Consider the following 25,970-nt stretch of genomic DNA (forward strand, 5'->3'; position numbering starts at 1 on the left):
ATATATATATATATATATATATATATATATATATATAAATTATTTTATTTTAATTTATTAATAAAAATATTTTACATTATAAAAAAATTCTATCTGTTTTGCATTATATTTGTATTATATTTTTAATATTTTTAATATTATTAAAAAATTATTTTTGAAACACTTAGCTAGAATATGAAAAATAATAAACAAAGGCTTCTATAAATACAACACAATTGGCTGCAACATAATTGTTTGAAATATAAGTATGATTTATAATTTTTGTGTCTGATTTTTAAGTATTAATTTAATAAAAAATATAATATTATAAATTATATATATATATAATACAATTTTTAATTTAATTTAAAAAAATTATTAAAACATTATATGTTTTGTTTTGTATTTTATTTTTTTATATTTTTATATTATTTTAAAATTATGAAAAACATTTTTTTTTAAATATACTAAAAAACTAAAATATTTCAAAATTGATCAAGACTAAATTGACTGGTGCTGCTGGCTTCCATGATTTTATGAATTTTTAAAACAAAAAATGATTTAATAATAAATAATATTATAAATTATATATTTATATATATTTTTATCTAAATTAAAATTTTATAAAAATGTTTAATTAATTTTTTTAAAGTATATATATATTTTGTTTTGTATTATATATATATATATATATATATATATATATATATATATATATATATATATTTACTTTTATAATTTTTTTTAATTAAACAGGCTTCTATAGATACAACATAATTGCCTGTATAATAATAATTATTATTATTATTATATAAGTATGATAGTGATTTATATGTAGAATATTACTAAAGTTGCAAGTACTAAAATATCTAAAAGTTTAACAAGACTAACTAATGTGATGCTGCTGGCTTCTATGATCTTTGTTATTATTGTATATATATATATATATATATATATATATATATATATATATATATATACACAATAATATAATAATATATACACATTTTATTTATATATAAATTAATAACAGTATTTTTAAATACAAAATTATATCTTTTTGTTTCGCATTAAAATTAAATATTTTTTATATTATTTTGAAATGATTTTTGAAACACTTCAGCATATGAAAAGTATAATAAAGGCTTCTACGATTATTATTCCTTCTTTTTATGTATTTCCAATAAACAATGTGCAAGATACAATTTTATGCCAGGTAAATTTCCTCAATTTCCTCCACTTGGCATTAGAAGATGGTGCAAAAAGCTATTTTTGTGCCGTATTTGTGGCAAAAAGAACATAAATATTCCACAATTTGCAGAGACCATGATAAATCTGCAAGCCTAACTGGATCTGAAGTTGTTATCAGGAAATATGAGGGTTTTATTGTTTGTTTGGTATTCACAGGAAGACATTTCTAGCTGTGCAACAGCTCAGTACCGCTTTCCAAAAGTACTGTCGAGTCACACACACATCTGTCTTTGTCTCGGTGTAAATTTAGAGCTGCTCTAACATTAAAAAAGCAGAAGAAGGGTCTAAAGCTTGACGGCGTGACCTCAAATGACTTCCTGTTCATCTTTAGGTTGAGTTCAGTATTGGCTGTGCACATGTGACATACAGTAGATGAGAGCACAGCTGAGCAGAGTCCAATGATTGTTTATTTTGGATGAACTCGCTCCGGGCAGCTGTTTGGGTTGGTTTATATGAGCTGTATGTGAGCAGACAGACAAACTCTGACTGTTTCTCTCTCTGGGACGATTCATCAATTGTGCAAAGCCCTGTGTCTCATTCAAAAACCACCCACAAACCAGATTAACCAGGTCCAGTGAGCACTGGCAGTTATTTGAGTAGAGTCATTGGCTATGTTTGGAAACTAACACACTACTTACGGTCTTGCAGTGTGTATTTTGTAATGATAAACATTAGCACAAAACATTTTGGTTACGTTATCACAATGCATACTGTACATGTGGCATCCAGTTATCATTTTAAATATAAAACAGGGTATTTTAAATTTTTATTCAATTTTTGTGTTAAAATTTAATCAAGTAAGGAATAAAAAATTACAATGAATCAGGGTTACGTATTATTGAGGTACTATTATATATATATATATTTTTTTTATATTTTGAATTAGTTTATTTATATATATATATATATATATATATATATATAAGTTTATACATATATATCAGTTTTGGTTTTTAATTTGAAAGTTTTGGTAATTGTTGTGTTTGTGTTTATATAGTCGTTAATAAATTTTATTTCAGTTTTAGTTAAAACTACAGCTTTACTAAACTTAATTTTTTTTTATTTTACTTCAGTTAAATTTTATATTATTTCAAGTAAAAAAAAAAGAAAAAATTTCGACCGGAAATGACACAGGCTTCTCCCAAAAGATAATAAGACAATGTACAAGAGGCATCATGGTGGAAAAAAATATTTCTCAGCCTTTATTTACATTTGATCAAAAAGTGGCATGTCCAAAATTATTCATACCCTTTGCAAACTGTCCCGGTCTATGGGAAAATCCAAAGTTCTATACCATTCCAAATAGTCCAAGCTGTTCTAAAGCATCCTAATTACCCTGATTCACTGGGAACAGCTGTTTTAATCAACTCAACAGGTGAAAAACAGAAGCTCTCTGCTGTTGGTTTGTGGACAGTCATGGCTAAGACAAAGGAGCTCACTGAGGACCATTTGTTTAAATAGATACATAAATGTATAATGTAAACACATCAGTTATTTGTCCCTCAGCACAAACATCTAAACATTTGATAAAATATGGGTGTTCTATGCCTAAATATGAATTTCACAAGCTACACACTGCAGAAATAGTGAGTTTAGTATGCAAGCATGCTATTCCAAACATGGTTAAATAGGGCTTATGACAGAATTAATGTTCTGTTCAAAATGTGCACTACAGCGGGCAATATGTACAACTGAATAGTACTTGTGCCAATCATCCACGTCTGCATTTGTGTGGATAGAATGCATTTCTAGTCATGTCTGGCTCTCGATGCCCTCTCATTAGCATATGGCCGTCTCGGTTGCGTTGTGAGACAGATCTGCTGTGTTGTTGCACAGCTGGCCGATTCTGACACGTTCTGTCTGTTATGTAGCATGTCTTTTCTCTCTTTTTCTCTCCCTCGATTATGCCCAGACAAGACTTTAGATTAAAACGGGGAAAGTGTTCCTCCCACTTCCAAACGTCTGGTCACTCTGCAAGTGTATCTCATTACAGCCAGAGTTGGGCGTGACTGGCCTGTCAGAAAGATATCAAAGCTCTTGTGTAAAAGACTCTCATCTCACGAGCAGCTAAACAATCACATTTAATTGGATTTTTCACCAGGCCCATTAAATCATTGACAAGGTTAGTGAGGCACCAGTTGCTAAAGCAACCCTTGTGTCTTTCTGGCTTTTGTCGCTAACAAACTAGCAAATCCTCCTGGAGAAACCACTCCGAGCGCTGATGGAAAAACAACAAACTGTGTTTGACCGTCCACTGTTTGTACAAAAGCTTGGGTGTTATATTAAAGATTCATGATAGAGCTGCAATGATAGAGCTGTTGATTTATAAGTGTTGACCATCTTTATTAAATATAAATCCAACATTACCTACTTAATACTATTTGTACACAATATAAATATATAAAAAAAAAAATTAAAATTATGATAAATATACCTTTAAATATTAAAAAAATATATATATTTTCATATATTAAAATCTTTTAAAACTAAAAAAAAAAAAATGTTATATATATATATATATATATATATATACACACACACATATATATATATATATATATATATATATATATATATATATATATATATATATATACACACACACACTGTATATATACACACATAGTATATACACTTGAAAACTACGTTCTTAAAAATAATCCGAAGCTTTGCAGTTTTCATATATTAAAATGTTTTAACAAATATTATAAAGTAATAAATTATAAAAATATTTTTTAAACAACAAAATAACCACAGCTTTAAATTTTTCATATATTAGAGAATTTGAAAATAAATACAAATATATATTAAAAACCTAAATAATATTTTAAAAATTAAATAGTTTTATTTTTTTTAAAAAATAGTTATATTTAAATAAATAAATAAATATTTGCTTTATCATCAAAAGCTAAAAAACCATATATGTAAAAGCTAAATAAAATTGTAAGATTTAAAACTATAAATCATTAATCATACTGTATATTATAATCAAAAAGCTAAAAAAATACTGATATACTGATAAAATATTAATATATAATCAAAATGTACAATTTAAAACAATTAACCATATATATCAGATAAATAAATAAGATATTTAAAATAAATAAATAAAGATAAAATATTTAAACAATAAATCATAAAATAAATCATACTGTAATAAAAAAGATATAAAACTATAAATCATAAATTTATGATTTGTTTTATCATCAAAAGCTGAAAATACAGATTTTTAAAAAAACTAACTACAAACTATAAATAAACCATATTGTGTATTATTATCAAAAAGCTAAAAAACACTGATATTAAAAACAAATAAATAAAAAGTTCAAAACAAATGATAAATAATTAATATTGTATATTATCATCAAAGCTGAAAATAGTAATATTTAAAAAATAATTACATTTAAAAACAATAAATTATACTGTACATTAATAGCTGGAAAATACATAAATATAAAAACATAAAAATGTAAAATAATAAATCATAAATAAGTCATACTCTAAATACAGAAATATTAAAAAATAAATAAAAATGTAAAACTATAAATTGTAAATAAATCATAAAATCATACTGTATATTATCAAATGCTGAAAAATTCAGATATGAATACTTAAAAATTTAAAAACAATAAATCACACTGTATATTATCAAAAGCTGAAAAATACAGAAATATAAAAAATAATAATAAACCATATATAAATCATACTGTATTACCAAAAAGCTGAAAAAAAAACTGAGATATTAAAAAATAAATAAAAATGTAAAACCATAAATCATACTGTATATTACAATCAAATATTCAGAAAAATACAGAAATATTTTAGAAAAATATAAATAAAAAAATTAACAATTGAAAACTATAAATAATAAATTAATCATATTGTATATTATTATCAAAAAAGCTGAAAAATACAATGATATTTAAAAAACATTTAAAACAATAAATCATGCTAAAAATAAATAAATGATTAAAACAATAAATCATACTGTATATTATCATCAAAAGCTGGAAAATACAGATATGAATAAAATAATAAAAAATTAAAAACAATAAATCACACTGTATATTATCATCAAAAGCTGAAAAATACAGAAATATATTAAAAAAGTAAAACTATAAATCGTAAATAAATCATACTGTATATTATTATCAAAAGCTGAAAAATACAGTATTATTAAAATATGTAAATAATAAATCATAAATAAATCATACTGTATCACCAAAAAGCTGAAAAATACAGATATTAAAAAATAAATAAAAATGTAAAACTATAAATCATAAATCATACTGTATATTATCATCAAAAGCTGAAAAATACAGAAATATATAAATAATTTAAAATTTAAAAATAATAAATCACACTGTATATCATCAAAAAGCTGGAAAAAAAACAGAAATATAAAAAATTAAAAAATTAAATAATAAATCATACTGCATCACCAAAAAGCTGAAAAATACAAATATTAAAAAATAAATAAAAATGTAAAACTATAAATCATAAATAAATCATACTATATATTATCATCAAAAAGCTGAAAAACACAGAAATATATATAAAAAAAAAAAAAAATCAAATAAATCATACTCTCACCAAAAAGCTGAAAAATACAAATATAAAAAAATAAATAAAAATGTAAAACTATATATCATAAATAAATCATACTGTATATTATCATCAAAAGCTGAAAAATACAGAAATATAAAAATAATTTAAAATGTAAAAACAATAAATCATACTGTACAGTCGTGGCCAAAAGTTTTGAGAATGACACAAATATTAGTTTTCACAAAGTTTGCTGCTAAACTGCTTTTAGATCTTTGTTTCAGTTGTTTCTGTGATGTACTGAAATATAATTACAAGCACTTTATACGTTTCAAAGGCTTTTATTGACAATTACACGACATTTATGCAAAGAGTCAGTATTTGCAGTGTTGGTCCTTCTTGTTCAGGACCTCTGCAATTCGACTGGGCATGCTCTCAATCAACTTCTGGGCCAAATCCTGACTGATAGCAACCCATTCTTTCATAATCACTTCTTGGAGTTTGTCAGAATTAGTGGGTTTTTGTTTGTCCACCCGCCTCTTGAGGATTGACCACAAGTTTTAAGATCTGGGGAGTTTCCAGGCCATGGACCCAAAATATCAACGTTTTGGTCCCCGAACCATTTAGTTATCACTTTTGCCTTATGGCACGGTGCTCCATCATGCTGGAAAATGCATTGTTCTTCACCAAACTGTTGTTGGATTGTTGGAAGAAGTTGCTGTTGGAGGGTGTTTTGGTACCATTCTTTATTCATGGCTGTGTTTTTGGGCAAAATTGTGAGTGAGCCCACTCCCTTGGATGAGAAGCAACCCCACACATGAATGGTCTCAGGATGCTTTACTGTTGGCATGACACAGGACTGATGGTAGCGCTTACCTTTTCTTCTCCGGACAAGCCTTTTTCCAGATGCCCCAAACAATCGGAAAGAGGCTTCATCGGAGAATATGACTTTGCCCCAGTCCTCAGCAGTCCATTCAGCATACTTTTTGCAGAAGATCAATCTGTCCCTGATGTTTTTTTGGAGAGAAGTGGCTTCTTTGCTGCCCTTCTTGACACCAGGCCTTCTTCCAAAAGTCTTGGCCTCACTGTGTGTTCAGATGCGCTCACACCTGCCTGCTGCCATTCCTGAGCAAGCTCTGCACTGGTGGCACTCCGATCCCGCAGCTCAATCCTCTTTAGGAGACGATCCTAGCGCTTGCTGGACTTTCTTGGACGCCCTGAAGCCTTCTTAACAATGCAGTGGAAAGTTTTTTCGGGATTAAGTTAATTTTCATGGCAAAGAAGGACTATGCAATTCATCTGATCACTCTTCATAACATTCTGGAGTATATGCAAATTGCTATTATAAAAACTTAAGCAGCAACTTTTCCAATTTCCAATATTTATGTAATTCTCAAAACTTTTGTCCACGACTGTATATCATCAAAAAGCTGAAAAACACAGAAATATAAATAAATAAATAAATAAAATAAATCATACTCTCACCAAAAAGCTGAAAAATACAAAAATATTAAAAAATAAATAAAAATATAAAACTATAAATCGTAAATAAATCATACTGTATATTATTATCAAAGGGCTGAAAAATACAGAAATATTTCAGAAAAATATATATATAAAAATAAAAAATGTAAAACTATAAATAATAAATAAACCATACTTTAGAACTTGTCATAAAGCTTATTATTGATAAAGGTTTGAGTTGGAGAGGACACATAGACTATGTTTGTGGCAAAATTTAAGGAAAGGAGGTGAAGTGAGGCCAAGTATGGTGACCCATACTAGGAATTTGTGCTCTGCATTTAACCCATCCAAGTGCACACGCCCTTAATTATGCTGAACTTTAAGGCTTAATATAACTTAAACCGATGAGTTATAAAAAAATTCACCCCCCTCACAGTTGACATGAAGGGCAAAACTAGCTATAAAGACCAAAACCATTTTTTGAACCGGGCTGTAAACATACTTTTTTCTGCTGTAAAGTTGGGCATTTTAACATGGAGTGTCAATGGGATTGACTCCCTTTTGCAGACAGTCGATGAATTGCAGTTTCAGTCACTTCCGTGTTGGTTTCACGAGGGAGACCGGAAGGTTGCCCCTTGGTTCATGCCCATAATACTAGGCAGATAATGGATCTCCATCCTCCAAATTTCTCCACATGTAGAGGCCAATTTTCAATAAGATTTAAAGGTACACAGATATGGAATAGATTTTCTCATGTGGCGAGACAATGCACCTCAATAGAGAGCTTTAAAAGAGTTTTAAGAGGTTTGCTGATGAACTAGCTTGTGCAATTAGTTGATCCTATATTTTTCAGTGTATTTTCATTTTACAGTGAAATGCTTGTTGTTTTATCACTAGTATTATCATGACATGTTTTTTGTTTGTTGTATGAGTTGTATTATATTGTGTTTTGCACTCTTTGGCTAAGTTTTATCTTTCTTTGGTGGAGGCTTTAGATAAGCCATACTGGCTTTTTGCCTTCTCCGGCACTGAATATGCATCAGTATGTCCTTGGTGTTTTTTTTTTATTTTTGCACAAAAAAGAAATACAAGCTAAAAAACACAGAGAGATGTGTTAGTGTTCAGTAGTTGAGGGAATCTCTTGATGTGAGCGTGTGTGTGCTCCAGTGTCTGCTGTTCTCACCCGTGTGTCTCTGTGTGTCCTCCGGCAGATGGGACGTCCACACTGTGTCTGTCCTCTGTGAGGGAGCTGCCGTCTCAGCTGCAGGATCTGTACCAGCAGGGCTTCATTCTAACAGCTGTGCACCCCTTCGTCCATCCGTGCGGCCCTGAGCCCGCCAGCGTCCAGCGCCAGCTCTACCGGGCAGTGCTCATCAAAGTCTCTGACAGGTGGGTCACAACAAGCAGAATGGAAACATGACAGCTGCTCTCAACTCCACAGGTGGCGCTGACATTTATTACAAGGGTCATATCACACTTTTTATCTTCCTTTTATGGCCACAAATCCTCTGTGATGTCATTATAGTCCGCTATAATCTTAGTTTATTGCAGCAAAAACATCATCATTAGGTGAGCTTGAGAAAGACAACCTACTGATCTGATACTTTCTTAGACTACATTTCTGAACGCTACTCCTGCTAGAAACATGCTAGTAACTAGTCAGTCATGCTAATTTCATGCTCAATAATTAGCTAATCATGCTAGAATCATGGTGGTAACATGTTAATCATGCTAGCAACATGCTAGTAGCTTGCTAATCATGCTAGAAACATGCTAGTAACTTGACAGTCATGCTAATGTCATGCTAATAAATTGTTAATCAAGCTAGAATCATGATAGTAACTTGCTAATTATGCTAGTAACTTGTCAGTCATGCTAATGTCATGCTAATAACTTGTTAATCATGCTAGAAACATGCTAGTAACTTGTTAGTCATGCTAATGTCATGCTAATAACTTGTTAATCATGCTAGAAACATGCTAGTAACTTGTTAGCCATGCTAATGTCATGCTAATAACTTGTTAATCATGCTAGAAACATGCTATCAACTTGCTAATCATGCCGAAAACATGCTATCAACTTGCTATTCATGCTAGAAAATGCCAGCAACTTACTAATCATACCAGAAACATGCTAATCCTGTTAGAACATGCTAATGACATACTATCAACTTGTTAATCATGCTAGAATCTAACAACATGCTAATAACTTGCTATTATTGCTAGAAACATCCTAGCAAATTGCTAATGACTTGCTAATAAAGAAAGTAACGTTAATTATGATAGAAACATGCTAGCAACATCCTAACAATGTCCTAATCATGCTACAAACTTGCTAATGACATGTAAACAGCATGCCAATCATGTTAGAAACATGTTAGCGAACTTGTTAATCATGCTAGAAACATGCTATCAACTTGCTAATCATGCTGAAACATGCTAGCAACTTGCTAATCATGCTAACAACTTGCTAATCATGCTAGAAATATGTTAGCAACTTGCTAATCATGCTAGAAACATGTTAGCAAACTTGTTAATCATGCTAGAAACATGCTATTAACTTGCTAATCATGCTGAAACATGCTAGCAACTTGCTAATAATGTTAACAACTTGCTAATCATGCTAGAAATATGTTAGCAACTTGCTAATCATACTAGAAACATGTTAGCAACTTGCTAATCATGCTAGAAACATGGTAACAACTTGTTAATCATGCTGGAAACATGGTAACAACTTGCTAATCATGTTAGAAACATGCAAATAAATTGCTAATCATGCTAGAAACATGTTAGCAACTTGCTAATCATGCTAGAAACATGGTAACAACTTGTTAATCATGCTGGAAACATGTTAGCAACTTGCTAATCATGTTAGAAACATGCAAAAAAATTGCTAATCATGCTAGAAAATGCCAGCAACTTGCTAATCATGTTAGAAACATGTTAGCGAACTTGTTAATAATGCTAGAAACATGCTATCAACTTCCTAATCATGCTGAAACATGCTAGCAACTTGCTAATCATGCTAACAACTTGCTAATCATGCTAGAAATATGTTAGCAACTTGCTAATCATGTTAGAAACATGCAAAAAAAAATGCTAATCATGCTAGAAAATGCCAGCAACTTGCTAATCATGCTAGAAACATGTTAGAAACATGCTAGCACCTTGCTAGTCAGCCTAGAAAAAAAGCTAATACTGTTAGAACATGCTAATGACACACTAGTAACTTGTTAATCATGCTAGCAAATTGCTAATGTCTTGTTAGTAATGAAAGTAATGTTAATTATGATAGAAACATGCTAACAGCATTCTAACAACTTGCTAATCATGCTAGAAACATGCCAGCAACTTCCTAATCATGTTACAAACTTGCTAATCATGCTAGAAACATACTAGCAACTTGCTAATGACATGTAAACAACATGCCAATCATGCTAGAAACATGTTAGCGAACTTGTTAATCATGCTAGAAACATGCTATCAACTTGCTAATCATGCTGAAACATGCTAGCAACTTGCTAATCATGCTAACAACTTGCTAATCATGCTAGAAACATGCCAGCAACTTCCTAATCATATTAGAAACTTGCTAATGACGTGCTCGTAACTTGCTAATCATGCTAGAAACATGCTAACAACTTGCTAATCATGCTAGAAACATGGTAACAACTTGTTAATCATGCTGGAAACATGGTAACAACTTGCTTATCATGCTGGAAACATGTTATCAAACTTGCTAATCATGCTAGAAACATGCTAGAAACTTCCTAATCATGCTACAAACTTGCTAATCATGCTAGAAACATACTAGCAACTTGCTAATGACACGCTAATAATGAAAGTAACGTTTATTATGATAGAAACATGCTAGCAGCATCCTAACAATTTGCTAATCATGCTAGAATCATACTAGCAACTTGCTAATCATGCTAGAAAAATATTAGAATCATGCTAACTACATTCTAATCATGCTAGCAATATGCTAATCTTCTAATCTATCTATATAAAGTATAAAACTTTAAGCTTTTAGAGCTGCTTTAAACTTTCAAGCTAGACTTTCTCAAGCCAACCTAAAGTTTGTCTTGACAAACTTTTTTTAGTTTAGTATTTATGAGCTTTTTAGTCTCCGTCTGATCTATCAACAGGCTTTGTGTTACTGTACTGTACATTTAGACTCCATGTGTTGCTATTGGGCTGAATATATTTGGTGCTGCCACATTCTCTTTGTAAAGCCTGATTACATTATAACTAGACTACAATATAGTCTGCGCGATATACAGGAATAATCAGTTTTCTTTCCTCAATATGACTGCTGTGAATCATTTCTACACTATCTTTAATCAGTTTCTCCACTCACCCCGTCTGCCACTGGTGGCTCACAGTCGCTCTTCAGATGCATTTTACACACAAAATCTCCACTTGCAATCTGCTCGGGTGATTTTGCACATTATCCAGGAGTGAAAACAGGTTCAGTCCACCTGGAAAGGAAGATGTGTTTATAAGGTACCGAGTTTATGGAGAGAACAGTTCTGAGGAAGATTTAATAACATGATTTGCCAAAACTTACCAGGTTAGTGGCATCAAAATAGAAGTTTTGCAGTGCAAAAGCAAATCAATTTCATATGCACAAACAAAATGACAAATTATGCTTTGTTTTATGAGCTTTATCTGTAAAAGAATTGGTAAAAGATTACTTTTGGACGAACATACACTACTGTGCTGTCCAAAAGTTTTGGGTCAGTAAGATTTATTTATTTATGCATTTATTTATTTATAAGAAGAATTAAGACTTTTATTTGGCAAGGATGCATTAAATTGATCAAAAGTGTAAATGTTTAAAAGAGAAATTTCAAATAAACTAAAAACATTACTTGAATTAAAATAAACAATTAAATAACATTAAATAAAGTTAACATCATGTTAGAAACTAATGAAAAAAAAAAAAAAAATGAAAATGTATTCAATAATATATATATATTTATTTATATGATTTATATATATATATATATATATATATATAACTAAATTAAATAATATACATAATAAAATAATATAAATTAAATAAACAGTAAAAACTAAAACTTAATTTAAAATAATATAGTAATACAACAATAATCAAATAATTATTTAAAAAAATCATAGAAGCCTCTGGTTGGCATTTTTCACATATTAAAATGTTTTTAAAAATATATATATAAATAAATAAACAAAATAAAAACTAAAACTTAATAAAAAAAAAAAAAATATATATATATATATATATATATATATATATATACATATACATAAACATTTTAAAAACTCATGAAACTCATTCAAATCTAATTCAAATAAAAACTATTATGAATCACAACAAAAAACAATAACAATATAATAAAAATATAAATATATTAAAACAGAAATATGTATAATTATTCTAATTATTCTATATATATATTAAACTTTTTTTAACAAATAAAAATAGTAAAAAAATCTTATATTATAATTTTTTCTTTATAAAAAATAAAATACTTATATTTTGAAAAGAATCATATAAGCCTCTGGTTGGCATTTTATATATATATATAAAATTACTTATTATAAAATATAAATTATTACATATATACAATAATATTTAAAGAAATCAATACTACTTAATAATGATAAATAATAATACTTATAATAATAACCATGGAAGGCTTTTAGAAGCTTTGAGGTATTCATATATTAAAATGTTCATATGTTTAAAAAATTTACCAGGTTTACCAAAAATAGCACTGCTTTCTATTCTTCAAAAAGCATATAGTTTCAACAAAAATATTAAGAAACAAATTCAGCTTCACAGGCATAAATTACATCTTAAAATATATTCAAATAGAATTTTGAATTGAAATAATAATTCACAATGTTTTTACTGTATTTTGATCAAATAAATGCAGCCTTTGTGACTTCTTTTTAAAAAACAGACTCCAAAATTACTGAACGGTATATTCAGATCACAGCAGTCTATTACAGCGGTAGCAACTATTTCAGAAAAACACACCTAAACCATACATACAAACTAAAAATATGACTGGCTGCTTTAAATGTCAGTCAAGCAGTGGACAGCGTAAGCCTTCATGCCGTTAGTCCAAAGTCTGTCTGCGTGAGGCCAACACTTTACAGTCTGTCACACAGAGTTGGTGAAGGTTGAAGAGCGGTTCGATAATCCTCTGGCAAAACAGTGGCAGGAACTCAAAGTCACATCCACTTCCCGCCTGCAGCGCTGCTGGACCGCCGTCACACAGCGTCCAGACTGGCCTGGCTGCAGCGGCGCCGTAAAGGGCACTGAGCAGGAGACACTGAGCTGACGTCCACACACCCACAGACACACCAGTCACATCTCCATCTGTATCTGAGACCGCAGGCATGCGTCTGACCCCGCTGACCTTACAGGAGATTCCCTGGAGGAAGGAAGTGAGGTGATGGTGGGGCTGTGGCCCATGTGAAGGCCTCTCTTACCTCAGTGCTAGTGTTCTGCGAACATCTCAGATTCAGGCTTAGGTTTCCACTGATTTGAGAGACGAATTATAATGTAACTGAATGTGTTACTGCATAACCTGCCAACAAAACAAAAAAAAAAACATTTGGCATCACAGTCTTTGTTTATTTTTTTCCATGTTTAAAGGGATAGTTCATCCAAAAATGAAAATTTGATATTTATCTGCTTACCCCCAGGGCATCCAAGATGTAGGTGACTTTGTTTCTTCAGTAGAACACAAATGAAGATTTTTAACTCAAACTGTTGCAGTCTGTCAGTCATATAATGGCAGTCAATTTATTTATTTATAAAAGAAATAATACTTTTATTTGGCAAGGATGCATTAAATTGATCAAAAGTGTAAATGTTTAAAATTTCAAATAAACTAAAAAACATTACTTGAATTAAAATAAACCTAAAAGTTAACATTTCTAATTTACTTTTATTTTCAGTTGAAGTACTAAAATAATTAAATAAACTAAAAATGAAAAATAAAAAAAAATAAAAAAATAAAGTCATGTTAGAAATTAATGGAAAAAAATGTTGCTAAAATTTTAACTAAACAAATGAAAACTGAAAATATAAATTTTTGTACTTGTTTACTTTTTCCATGTTTAAAAGAATAGTTGACCCAAAAATGAAAATTTGATGTTTATCTGCTTACCTGCTTATACTTATATAATACTTTTTATAATGAATACTTTTATTTGGCAAGGATGCATTAAATTGATCAAAAGTGTAAATGTTTAAAATAGAAATTTCAAATAAACTAAAAACATTCTTGAATTAAAATAAACAAAAAAGGGTTAACATTTCTAATTTTCTTTTATTTTCAGTTGAAGTACTAAAATAATTAAACTAAAAATGAAAACTAAAACTAAAAGTCATGTTAGAAACTAATGAAAAAAAAAATTGCTAAAATTTTTACTAAACAATTGAAAACTGAAAATATAAAAATGTATACAATAATATATATATATATATATATATATATATATATATATATATATATATATATATATATATATATATATATATATATAATCTTTTTCCATGTTTAAAAGGATAGTTCACCCAAAAATAAACATTATGTGCTTTCCACCAGGGCATCCAAAATGTAGGTGACTTTATTTCTTCATTAGGACACAAACAAAGATTTTTAACTCAACCCGTTGCAGTCTGTAAGTCATATAATGGCAGTCAATGGGCTTTAAGAGTCAAAAAAACATACACAGACAAAACCAAATTAAACCCTGCAGCTTGTGACGATACACTGAGATTTTAACACACAAAACAATCGGTCTGTGCAAAAAACTGAACAGTATTTATATGATTTTTTTTAACTCTGATCCACCACAATGTCCAACTGTCCTGAGTGCGTTCACAACAGCCGGCGCGAGCAAGCAACCATAATTTCAGGCGATCAGGCTCAAAAAGAAAGAAGACAAGAGAGCAGTGGATTTATTGAGTTATTTACTGTATATTACGCTGCTGCCACACAAATCTAATATAGCCATGCAATTCTATTCCTAGCTGTTTACCTTCTCAGACATAACTGTTTTTGTAACTCGTGTGTTTTTAATATGAACTTGTGTGTATTTGACAGATTAAGCGCAATAAGACATGAAAGAGAAGTAGTTTAGTACTCACATGCCGTGTGACAGACGCTTTCTGTGCGCATACTTTGTATGTGTGTCATATCAGTTTAAACTAATATGGTTTAAAACGCATGATTTCAGTGCATGCAGCAGCTCATTTGCATTTAAAGAGTCATGCATGAAAACTGTGTTTCTGCTTCCACTCAAAATTAGCATTTTCAAAATGATATAATAAATGATCTGTGAGGTATTTTGAGCTGAAACTTCACAGACACATCCTGGGGACACCTGTGACTTATATTACATCTTGTAAAAAGGGGCATCCTTTAAGTGTGATGATATTTAGAGTTGAATACTGTCATTACTGTCACTAAGACATTGACACACAGAATGCATATTATTTTTTATTTAGTACTGACCTGAATAAGATAATACACATAAAAATGTTTACATATAGTCTACAAGAGAAAATAGTTTAAAATAATTGAATTTATAAAACTGACCCTATTCAAAAGTTTACATACACTTGATTGTTAATACTGTACTGTTACCTTAATGGTCCACTTTTTTTTTTTTTTTTAGTGACAGTTGTCCCATGTTTGTCCTGAACAGTTAAACTGTTGCTGCTCATAAGAAAAATCCTTTAGCTCTCACAAATTCTTTGGTTTTTCAGCATTTTTGTGTATTTGACCCCTTTCCAATAGTGACTGTATGATTTTGAGATCCATCTTTTCAAACTGAGGGACTCATATGAAACTATTACAGCAGATTCACATGCTCACTGATCCTCCAGAAGGAAAAACCATGCCAAGGAAAAACCAGGGGGGTACAAACACACAAAAATGCTGAAAACCAAAGAATTTGTGGGACCTGATGGATTTTTTTCTGAAGTACAGCAGGCAGTTTAACTGTTCAGGACAAACAAGGGACTCATGAACAACTACTACTAAACAAACAAACAAACAAACAAAAACAGCTGTGGATCATTCAGGTAACAATACTACTAAAAATCAGGTGTATGTAAACTTTTGAAAGGGGTAATTTTTATCAAGTCAACTATTATTTTCTATTGTGGACTATATGTAAACATCTTTTATGGGAAGTATCTTACTCAGGTCAGTACTAAATAAAAAATAACATGCATTTTGTATGATCCCTCTTATTTTGCTAAAATAATGAACATTTTGCAGATTCTGCAAGGTGTATGTAAACTTTTGACTTCAACTCTAAATGCACATAAAAGTTTCTGATTAAGAACCGGCACCTTGTTCATGGAAAAAGTGTCTTCTGACATGCAGTGTGGACTCTGATCTGAGTCTTTGAGCAGCGGCAGCTCCGGGGCCGGACAGTGACAGCAAACTCCAAAGCCCTTGAATTATTCCATTTTCATGGCCGCACCAGGAATCCTGAAACACATTCCTGGCAAATTAAGGTTTAATACAAAACATTAAGAAGGAAAAATTCCTTTCTATATTACTGTTGATCTTCTGGCTACTCTTCGTTTACCTATGAGTGTAATTTTCCACTTGAAGCAGCACTTTGTGAGGGCCAGTATGAGCCTGAGCTGTAAACTGTACTGTAACATTACACAGTTCAATGAATGTCAAGATGAACTCTTGGCACGACCTTCCCTCATGTTAATGTGTCATGCACTGAAAAGCAAGAATGCTCACGCAAAAACTCATTATTTAAAGGCATATACACACTCCATCACTCATCTTAAAAGAACAGCTGACCCAGAAATGACAATTTAGTTTCAAACCCATATGCTGTCAGTTTATTTCAGTGGAACACAAAAGGAGACGTTTTAAGGACTGTTTCTATATAACAACTATTGTGATTAAGACTGACAAAAAAGTCTGAATGGTTCAGTTGAAAAAAATGATCACTTAATATTCCTATATATTTTTACAGATATGTTTATATGTTATTTCAAAAGAAAAATGTGCTTTTATGCTCATCAAGGCTACAATTATTTAAACAGAAATATTGTAAAAATATTACAATTTAAAATAACTGTTTTCCATTTGAATATATTTTAAAATGTAATTTATTCCTGTGATCAAAGCTACATTTTTAACATCATTACGCCAGTCTTCAGTGTCACATGATCCTTCAGAAATCATTCTAATATGCTGATTTGCTGTTCTAGAAACTATTTTGATTATTATTCTTTTCAATTTTTACAGTAAAACATTTTTTCAGGATTCTTTGATGATAGAAAGATCCAAAGATCAGCATTTCTCTGAAATAAACATTATACAATATACACTTTACCATTCAAATTTTTTTTTTTGGGGGGGGGGGGGGGGGGGTTATAGAAATTAATACTTTTATGTAGCAAGGATGCTTTAAATTGATAAAAAAATTTTACTTCAGAAAAATGCTGTTCTTCTGAACTTTCTATTCATTTTTTGAGCAGCAACTCAGAATATTAGAATAATTTCTGAACGATCATGTGACTGGAGTAATGATGCTAAAAAACCAGCTTTTAAATCACAGGAATAAATTACATTTTAAAATATATTCAAATAGAAACCATTTATTTAAAATGGTAAAAATATTTCAAAATTTTGTTTTTGCTGTACTTTGGATCAATTAAATGCATGCTTGGTGAGTAGAAGAAACTTCTGAAATCTTTATTTAATTTATGTTTATTGTCAATACTTTTTTTTTTTTTAACTACTTAAATTATATAAAAAAAATCACTAAAGCCAAACAAGGATCTATATGAGAGGAGGGGAATTTTTTTTAGTGAATAGTGAGGTCAGGTCTGTTTCTCACACAAAGCTATTTTATGACTATTTGTAGTTATATAGACTACTTTTATGGTTATTTTTTTAGCGTTTTGTGTCATTTAGGAGCTTCTGACAAATGTACGATTTTGTCATATGTGAATATTCTTCTGAAGATTTGCTTGTGTTCAGTGGAAGATAGAAAGTGATATGAAAGTGAGTTCAGAACAACATGAGAGTGAGTAAATAATGACAATTTTCAGATGAACTCTACCTTTAAGAAGTCATGTTTCATCCATAGAGTAGGTGTGATGTTGGGATGATGTGCATGTGTTGCTCATAGTGAAGACTTCAAGAGACCAAGAGCAAAACAAGAAGAAAGAAGATCAGACTCGGATTCTGTCACGTGTACGTGGATGTGCGCGTGTTGGGAGGAATCGTAGTATTGAGGCGGCTGCCAACCTTTGATGGCTTCAGCAAAGCTGCCTTGCTTTATCTTTGGCGTCTGTCACCGTGGAGACAGTTGCTCGCATCAGCAGCGGCCCTGAGGGATAAACCTGCGGAAAAAAAGCAGGAGAGAGGCGAGATATCAAACAGGGCACAGCTCTACTCCTCCCCTGCCAATCCCAGGAATCACAGAGGAGAAGGAGGAAAAGTGCAGATGAAAGAAAACCTTCATGTAGCCATTCCTCGCTCTCCCAAAACAAACAGACCCAAAAACGTCCAGAGGAGAAGACAAGAGAGCTGGCAAAGGGCTGAGGAGGAGGAAAAGGAAACAAAATGAAAGATGAAAGGAGGATTTGTTGAGAAATACAGCTAAAAGCAACTTCTGATGGTCTGAGCTGGTCATTACCTGGTTTAGATGGTTAATTAAAACTGGTAGAAGAGCTTCCAGAGGTAAATGCTTTTGCTCAGAGGTTTCGTCCCAGTGATGCTTAAAGGATACAGAGATATACAGTCGTGGCCAAAAGTTTTGAGAATGACATAAATATTGGAAATTGGAAAAGTTGCTGCTTAAGTTTTTATAATAGCAATTTGCATATACTCCAGAATGTTATGAAGAGTGATCAGATGAATTGCATAGTCCTTCTTTGCCATGAAAATTAACTTAATCCCGAAAAAAACTTTCCACTGCATTTCATTGCTGTCATTAAAGGACCTGCTGAGATCATTTCAGTAATCGTCTTCTTGTTAACTCAGGTGAGAATGTTGACGAGCACAAGGCTGGAGATCATTATGTCAGGCTGATTGGGTTAGAATGGCAGACTTGACATGTTAAAAGGAGGATGATGCTTGAAAGCATTGTTCTTCCATTGTTAACCATGGTGACCTGCAAAGAAACGCGTGCAGCCATCATTGTGTTGCATAAAAATGGCTTCACAGGCAAGGATATTGTGGCTACTAAGATTGCACCTAAATCAACAATTTATAGGATCATCAAGAACTTCAATGAAAGAGGTTCAATTCTTGTTAAGAAGGCTTCAGGGCATCCAAGAAAGTCCAGCAAGCGCCAGGAGCGTCTCCTAAAGAGGAATCAGCTGCGGGATCGGAGTGCCACCAGTGCAGAGCTTGCTCAGGAATGGCAGCAGGCAGGTGTGAGCGCATCTGCACGCACAGTGAGGCCAAGACTTTTGGAAGATGGCCTGGTGTCAAGAAGGGCAGCAAAGAAGCCACTTCTCTATAAAAAAAAACATCAGGGACAGATTGATCTTCTGCTAAAAGTATGGCGAATGGACTGCTGAGGACTGGGGCAAAGTCATATTCTCCGATGAAGCCTCTTTCCGATTGTTTGGGGCATCTGGAAAAAGGCTTGTCTGGAGAAGAAAAGGTGAGCGCTACCATCAGTCCTGTGTCATGCCAACAGTAAAGCATCCTGAGACCATTCATGTGTGGGGTTGCTTCTCATCCAAGGGAGTGGGCTCACTCACAATTTTGCCCAAAAACACAGCCATGAATAAAGAATGGTACCAAAACACCCTCCAACAGCAACTTCTTCCAACAATCCAACAACAGTTTGGTGAAGAACAATGCATTTTCCAGCATGATGGAGCACCGTGCCATAAGGCAAAAGTGATAACTAAGTGGCTCGGGGACCAAAACGTTGAAATTTTGGGTCCATGGCCTGGAAACTCCCCAGATCTTAATCCCATTGAGAACTTGTGGTCAATCCTCAAGAGGTGGGTGGACAAACAAAAACCCACTAATTCTGACAAACTCCAAGAAGTGATTATGAAAGAATGGGTTGCTATCAGTCAGGATTTGGCCCAGAAGTTGATTGAGAGCATGCCCAGTCGAATTGCAGAGGTCCTGAACAAGAAGGACCAACACTGCAAATACTGACTATTTGCATAAATGTCATGTAAATTTCGATAAAAGCCTTTGAAATGTATGAAGTGTTTGTAATTATATTTCAGTACATCACAGAAACAACTGAAAGAAAGATCTAAAAGCAGTTTAGCAGCAAACTTTGTGAAAACTAATATTTGTGTCATTCTCAAAACTTTTGGCCACGACTCTACAATGCATGTGAACAGCAGTTCAGATCCTCATTGCTGAGATTTGATCTTTAATCTGTCAAGTAAAATTTATTTAACAGGCACTTTTCAGACAGTTTCAAAGCAGCTTTAAAGAATAGTCATACTATTATGTCCTTCATGCTTTAACATTGAGCAGTTTTAAGGCAATAAATACTGCAATTATAGTGTTGTCTTGCACATCTATCAGTGCCAGTAACTCTGGCACATGCATGGACAAAGTAATTAAGGGATTTAGACAATGGCCGATTTTGTTATAAGCGAGAGGCTATTGTTAGAACTCATCAATGAAGATACGTTTTGGTCGTCTTAAGTGAAAAATTGCCAGTTGTCAAAAAGTCTGATGTGAGTTTAACATTTCCCAAATGTAATAAATAGTCATTAATGTTGAGAAATATAAAGCATGGCTTCAATTTAAGTTAGTAGCATCACTGATTTCAGACGGAATAACGTCTTGGCATTCTTTACTGTTGTTTAATATTACTTATCCTGTAGTAAAGATTTTGTTTGAAAACTACTTACTGTATATTGTGGCAAAAATTACTTGTATGACAGTAAAGACATTGGTAAAAATTACTTGTATCAGGGGAAATATTTTAGGTAAAAATGAATTGTGGTAAAGATTTTGGTTTAAAATTACTGATACTAGGTAAAGATTTATATGTAATACATGAAAATAACTTGTATTACGGTAAAGATTTTAGTTGATTTTGGTTTAAAATTACTTGTAGTAAAGATGCTAGTTAAAAATTACTTGTATCGCGGTAAAGATGATGGGTAAAATAACTTGTATTGTGGTAAATATGTTAGTTAAAAATTACTTGTATCGCGGTAAAGATGTTGGTTAAAGATTACTTGTATTGTGGTAAATATGTTGGTTGAAAATTACTTGTATTGTGGTAAAGATGTTGGTTAAAAATTACTTGTATTGTGGTAAAGATGTTGGTTAAAAATTACTTGTATCAAGGTAAAGAGGTTGGTTAAAAATTACTTGTATCAGGGTAAAGATTTTGGTTAGAAATTTCTTGTATCTCAGCAAAGATGGTGGTTAAAATTACTTGTGGAAAAAAATTCTTTAAAAAATAGTTGTGGTAAAGAGTTTGGTCAAAAATGACTTGTATTACAGTAAAGATTTTGGTTAGAAATTATTTGTATCAGGGTAAAGATGTTGGTTAAAATTTACTTGTGGTAAAGAGTTTGGTTAAAAATGACGTTATCACAGTAAAGATTTGGTTAGAAATTACTTGTATCATGGCAAAGATGTTAGTTAAAAATTAATTGTATTGTGAAAAAAAGTTTGGTCAAAAACTAACTGTAACGAGGTAAAGACATTGGTTAAAAATTACTTATATCGTAGTAAAGATGTTAATTAAAAATTACTTTTATTGTGGTAAAGATGTTAGTTAAAAATTACTCGTGGTAAAGATTTGTTTAAAATTACTTGTATTGTGGCATAGATGTTAAAAATGACTGTAATAATTGTAAAGATGTTGGTTATTACTTTCATTGTAGTGAAGACTTTATTTAAAATTTACTTTTATTGTGGTAAAGATATTAGTTAAAAATTACTTGTATTAGGCAAAAGATTTTGGTAAAAAATTACTTGTGGTAAAGATTTTGGTTTAAAATGACTTGTATCACGGTAAAGATGGTTAAATATTACTTGTATTGTAGTAAAGATTTTATTTAAAAATTGCTTGTATTGTGGCAAAGATGTTGTTTAAAAATTACTTGTATCACAGTAAAGACTGTTAAATATTACTTGTAGTAAAGATTATTTAAAAATTACTTCTATTGTGGTCAAGATGTTGGTTAAAATTACTTGTATTGGGGTAAAGATTTTGGTTAGAAGTTACTTGTATCTTGGCAAAGATCTTGTATTGTGGAAAAAAGTTTGGTTAAAAACTACCTGTAACGCGGTAAAGACGTTGGTTAAAAATTATTTATATTGTGGTAAAGATGTTTGTTAAAAATTACTTGTATCTTGGTAAAGCTGTTTGTTAAAAATTACTTGTATTTTGGTAAAGATGTTTAAAAATTACTGTAATCATTGTAAAGACGCTGGTTATTAATTTTATTGTAGTAAATTTTGTTAAAAATATGACAAAAAAATTACTTGTATCACAGTAAAGACGGTTAAATATTACTTGTAGTAAAGATTTTATTTAAAAATTACTTGTATTGTGGCAAAGATGTTGGTTAAAAATTGCTTGCGTTGTGGTCATATCACCCACCAATAAGATTTTGGTCATATCACCCACCTCTAAGCAATTTAAACAGGGAACTGACCTGCCACCTTCACCTGTTGTTTGGTCTAGTATGGTAGAATTAGAAGCTATAGAGGAGATGGGATGGAGTTCAAACACCAGTCAATCACATGTAGCAGTGTTTAATATTCACCTGGAATCTCTGGATCCAGGCCCAGGTCTCCCACATCAGGATTAGCTGCTGTGTGTGCAGCTCATAGTAGGTGACATTGCTACAGCCCCCCCTCCAAAACCCAAAACGCTACACAGCTAAAGCAGGAGCTCTTCTGGCCCGTGTAGACGCAAACATCACAACTGTGAAGGAGTATCTCGGGATTAGCGTCGGCAGGCCAGTTTTAAAGCGATTTGCCGGGCATTACTTATAACCTAGCGGTGAATGTGTGCGGTAGCAGACTGTGTTTATAATTCCAAATGTCAACTGTCAAACCCCCCCCCATGTTCAATTTTAGTTACAGTTCCACTTCAGCGACGAGGGCAGGTGATTTATGCATCATTTTTTGATAATTGCCGAGCACCTCGCAGGGGTACCGGTACGGACCAGAAACCATTAAGGCCGATATGCTTGAATAACATTATTCATGGCTCGGTAAATAAGCTGACATCAACAAAGATGTGATACATTATTAATGCAGTGATTAAAGATGGGGATACCTAGGTTTGATGGATCCCATTGAAGGTTGTTGTCATGGCAATGCCACCGAATTGCACATGCACACAGCTGGATATAGCCTCCAGACCCGGAAACGCTGAATCTGACAGCACCAGTGATATCGGCATTCCTGTGGGCAAAGATAGAGAGAGGTGAAAACACACACACACACACACACACACACACACACACACACACACAAACTAAGATGATCCGCAGGCAAACAGGCGTTTGCCAACGGTGCAACCCAGCTGTGTCTAAGATCCGTGTCTGAGAGAAACCTTTGAGCGAACCGTTTCTGAAGGAAGTCTAGATCAGCATTGCTTAAAGCTTTTTATTCCCAGAAGCGGCACTCCTGTGAGCAAGCGGCTGGATCTTTTCTGTCAAAGTTACTGCTGTTTAACCCGCTAAAGCGTTTCCACAAACAGCCTTGGCGCTGCCAAATACCGTGGATCGCTCTTCTGTAGGTGCATTAAGCCTGTAGGAAAGAAATATCACAAATGTAATCTCTTTACAGGAAAAGTTCATGCAAAAGTGAGAAGTCTTTATTTACACACCCTCATGCTGGTGTATTTTTCGGTGGAATACAAAAGTAGAATCGGTATGTGGTTCTTTTGAATGCAACAGTTCATAGTGACCACAGGATGCATAGGGTGACTAAACAATAATTTCAGTTCTTAAAATAAATCTATTGAAATCCAATGGAGAGCAAATGGAGAAGTAGAGAAACAGAAAGTTGAAATCTCTTGATTCTTACATTGTCTTCCTCATGTTTTAGTAGAGATCTCAGTATCGGTAGTCTTAGGTTGTCTCATAACAGCAAACAGCAAATATCTGCCTACAAACTTGTCAATCATGTACTGTGTGAGTTATAAAGTTAGAATTGTGAGATATAAACAAATTCACAATTCTGAGAAACAAAGTCAGAACTGCAAGATATAAACTCACAATTCAGATATTAGTCTTTTTCTCCCTCAAAATTGAACTTTATAAGTCACAATTGCTTATGAGAAAATAGTTTATGAGAAAAAAGTCAGAATTGCAAGATATAAACTTACATTTGTGAGAAGTCAGAATTGCATGACATGAACTCACAATTGCAAGAAAAAATGTCAGAACTGCTACACTTAAACTCATTCTGACTTTTTTTCAATTTTGGGTTTGTTTTTTTGAGTTCTCGCAATTCTGACTTTATAACACACAATTGCCAGTTATTAAGTCAGAATTGTAAGATATAAACTCACAATTTTGATATCAATCTTTTTTTTTCCTTAAAATGTAACTTCATAACTCACTGTTGCAAGTTTATATCACAATTCTGAGGAAAAAAAAGTCAGAATTGCGAGATATAAACTTACATTTGAGAGGAAAAAAGTCAGAATTGCATTAGAAATTTCGAGTTTGTTTCACAAAGTTTTGACAAAAAAGTCAGAATTGTGAGAAAACACAATTTATTTAAAAATGGAAATTCTTGGTAATAATATAAATGCGTATACTGTCAATTTTGATCAATTAAATGCATTCTAGCTGGATAAATGTTTTAATTTCTTAAAAAAAGCAAAACAAAACAAAACAAAAAATAGGCATTCAGTGCAAGATGTCTAGTTTACGGTGAGACTGCATTTGAAGTATATTTGGAAGCCAACTTTGCTTTTCTGTGTTTTTTCACAAGTGGCTACATGACGGTTGACTCGCAATTGCTCAGATGGTAGAAAATCTCCTTATTTACATTTCAAAATTCACCAGAATGTCAGGGGCCATGATTAATTGCGCAAAAGCATGTTTTTCCTTTTCTATTATTGCTAATCACACTAAATTAACTTGTTAAATAGACAGGCCTTTCATTCTGCCGTTCATACGCTGCTCAGATTTGTTTATCTTCATGTTAAAGCCAGACTGCAGGATCCAGTCGTACGTGCTGCAGGAACACCATGAGGGGAATGTGTTCAGGCAGCAGATGGCCGTGTGTTGGCGGGAAGTGTGAATTCATATGTGTGTGTGTGTGTGTGTGTGTGTGTATGACAGAGGTGAGTCAGGGCCCTGCTGCGCTGCGACTTTGTGGTTGGATAGAGCTCTGGGTTAGTGAGTTTAATCTTGGTCCCAAATGTCACACGCACACAGAAGATGGGAGGAAAAGACCCCAGAATGGGCGTCTCTGGGATCAGCACCTCACGGGGATCTCTGCAGGGTTCCTCTGGAGAGAAAGAAATAAAGACCTTTTGAGTTTGGATCATTCATAATCATAAAGAGATAACCATGCCCCCAAACACATGCCAATAGTCGAGTCCAACACCACACTCTCAGAAAAAATTTACAAAAGCTGCTTACCATATTTACTCCCAAAGATTCCATAATTGTACCTTAAAGGAACAGTTCACACAAAAATAAAAAATTACAGATTTGGAGAAATGTATCAATTTGTTAAAAAATACTTGTATCAGGGTCAA

The 25,970-nt window shown here is 32.2% G+C and overlaps 1 protein-coding gene across 1 annotated transcript in view; it reads left to right on the top strand.

Annotated features, from left to right (window-relative positions):
- rftn1b (raftlin, lipid raft linker 1b) overlaps window positions 1-25,970 on the top strand; it is a 134,264-nt gene that overhangs the window by 30,184 nt on the left and 78,110 nt on the right. Inside the window, exon 3 of the mRNA XM_073846978.1 lies at window positions 8,451-8,628. Coding sequence (XP_073703079.1) covers window positions 8,451-8,628 — 178 coding nt within the window. The remainder of the gene's footprint in view (window positions 1-8,450; window positions 8,629-25,970) is intronic.

Source organism: Garra rufa, chromosome 9 (genome assembly GCF_049309525.1).
Source record: "Garra rufa chromosome 9, GarRuf1.0, whole genome shotgun sequence".
NCBI lineage: Eukaryota > Metazoa > Chordata > Actinopteri > Cypriniformes > Cyprinidae > Garra > Garra rufa.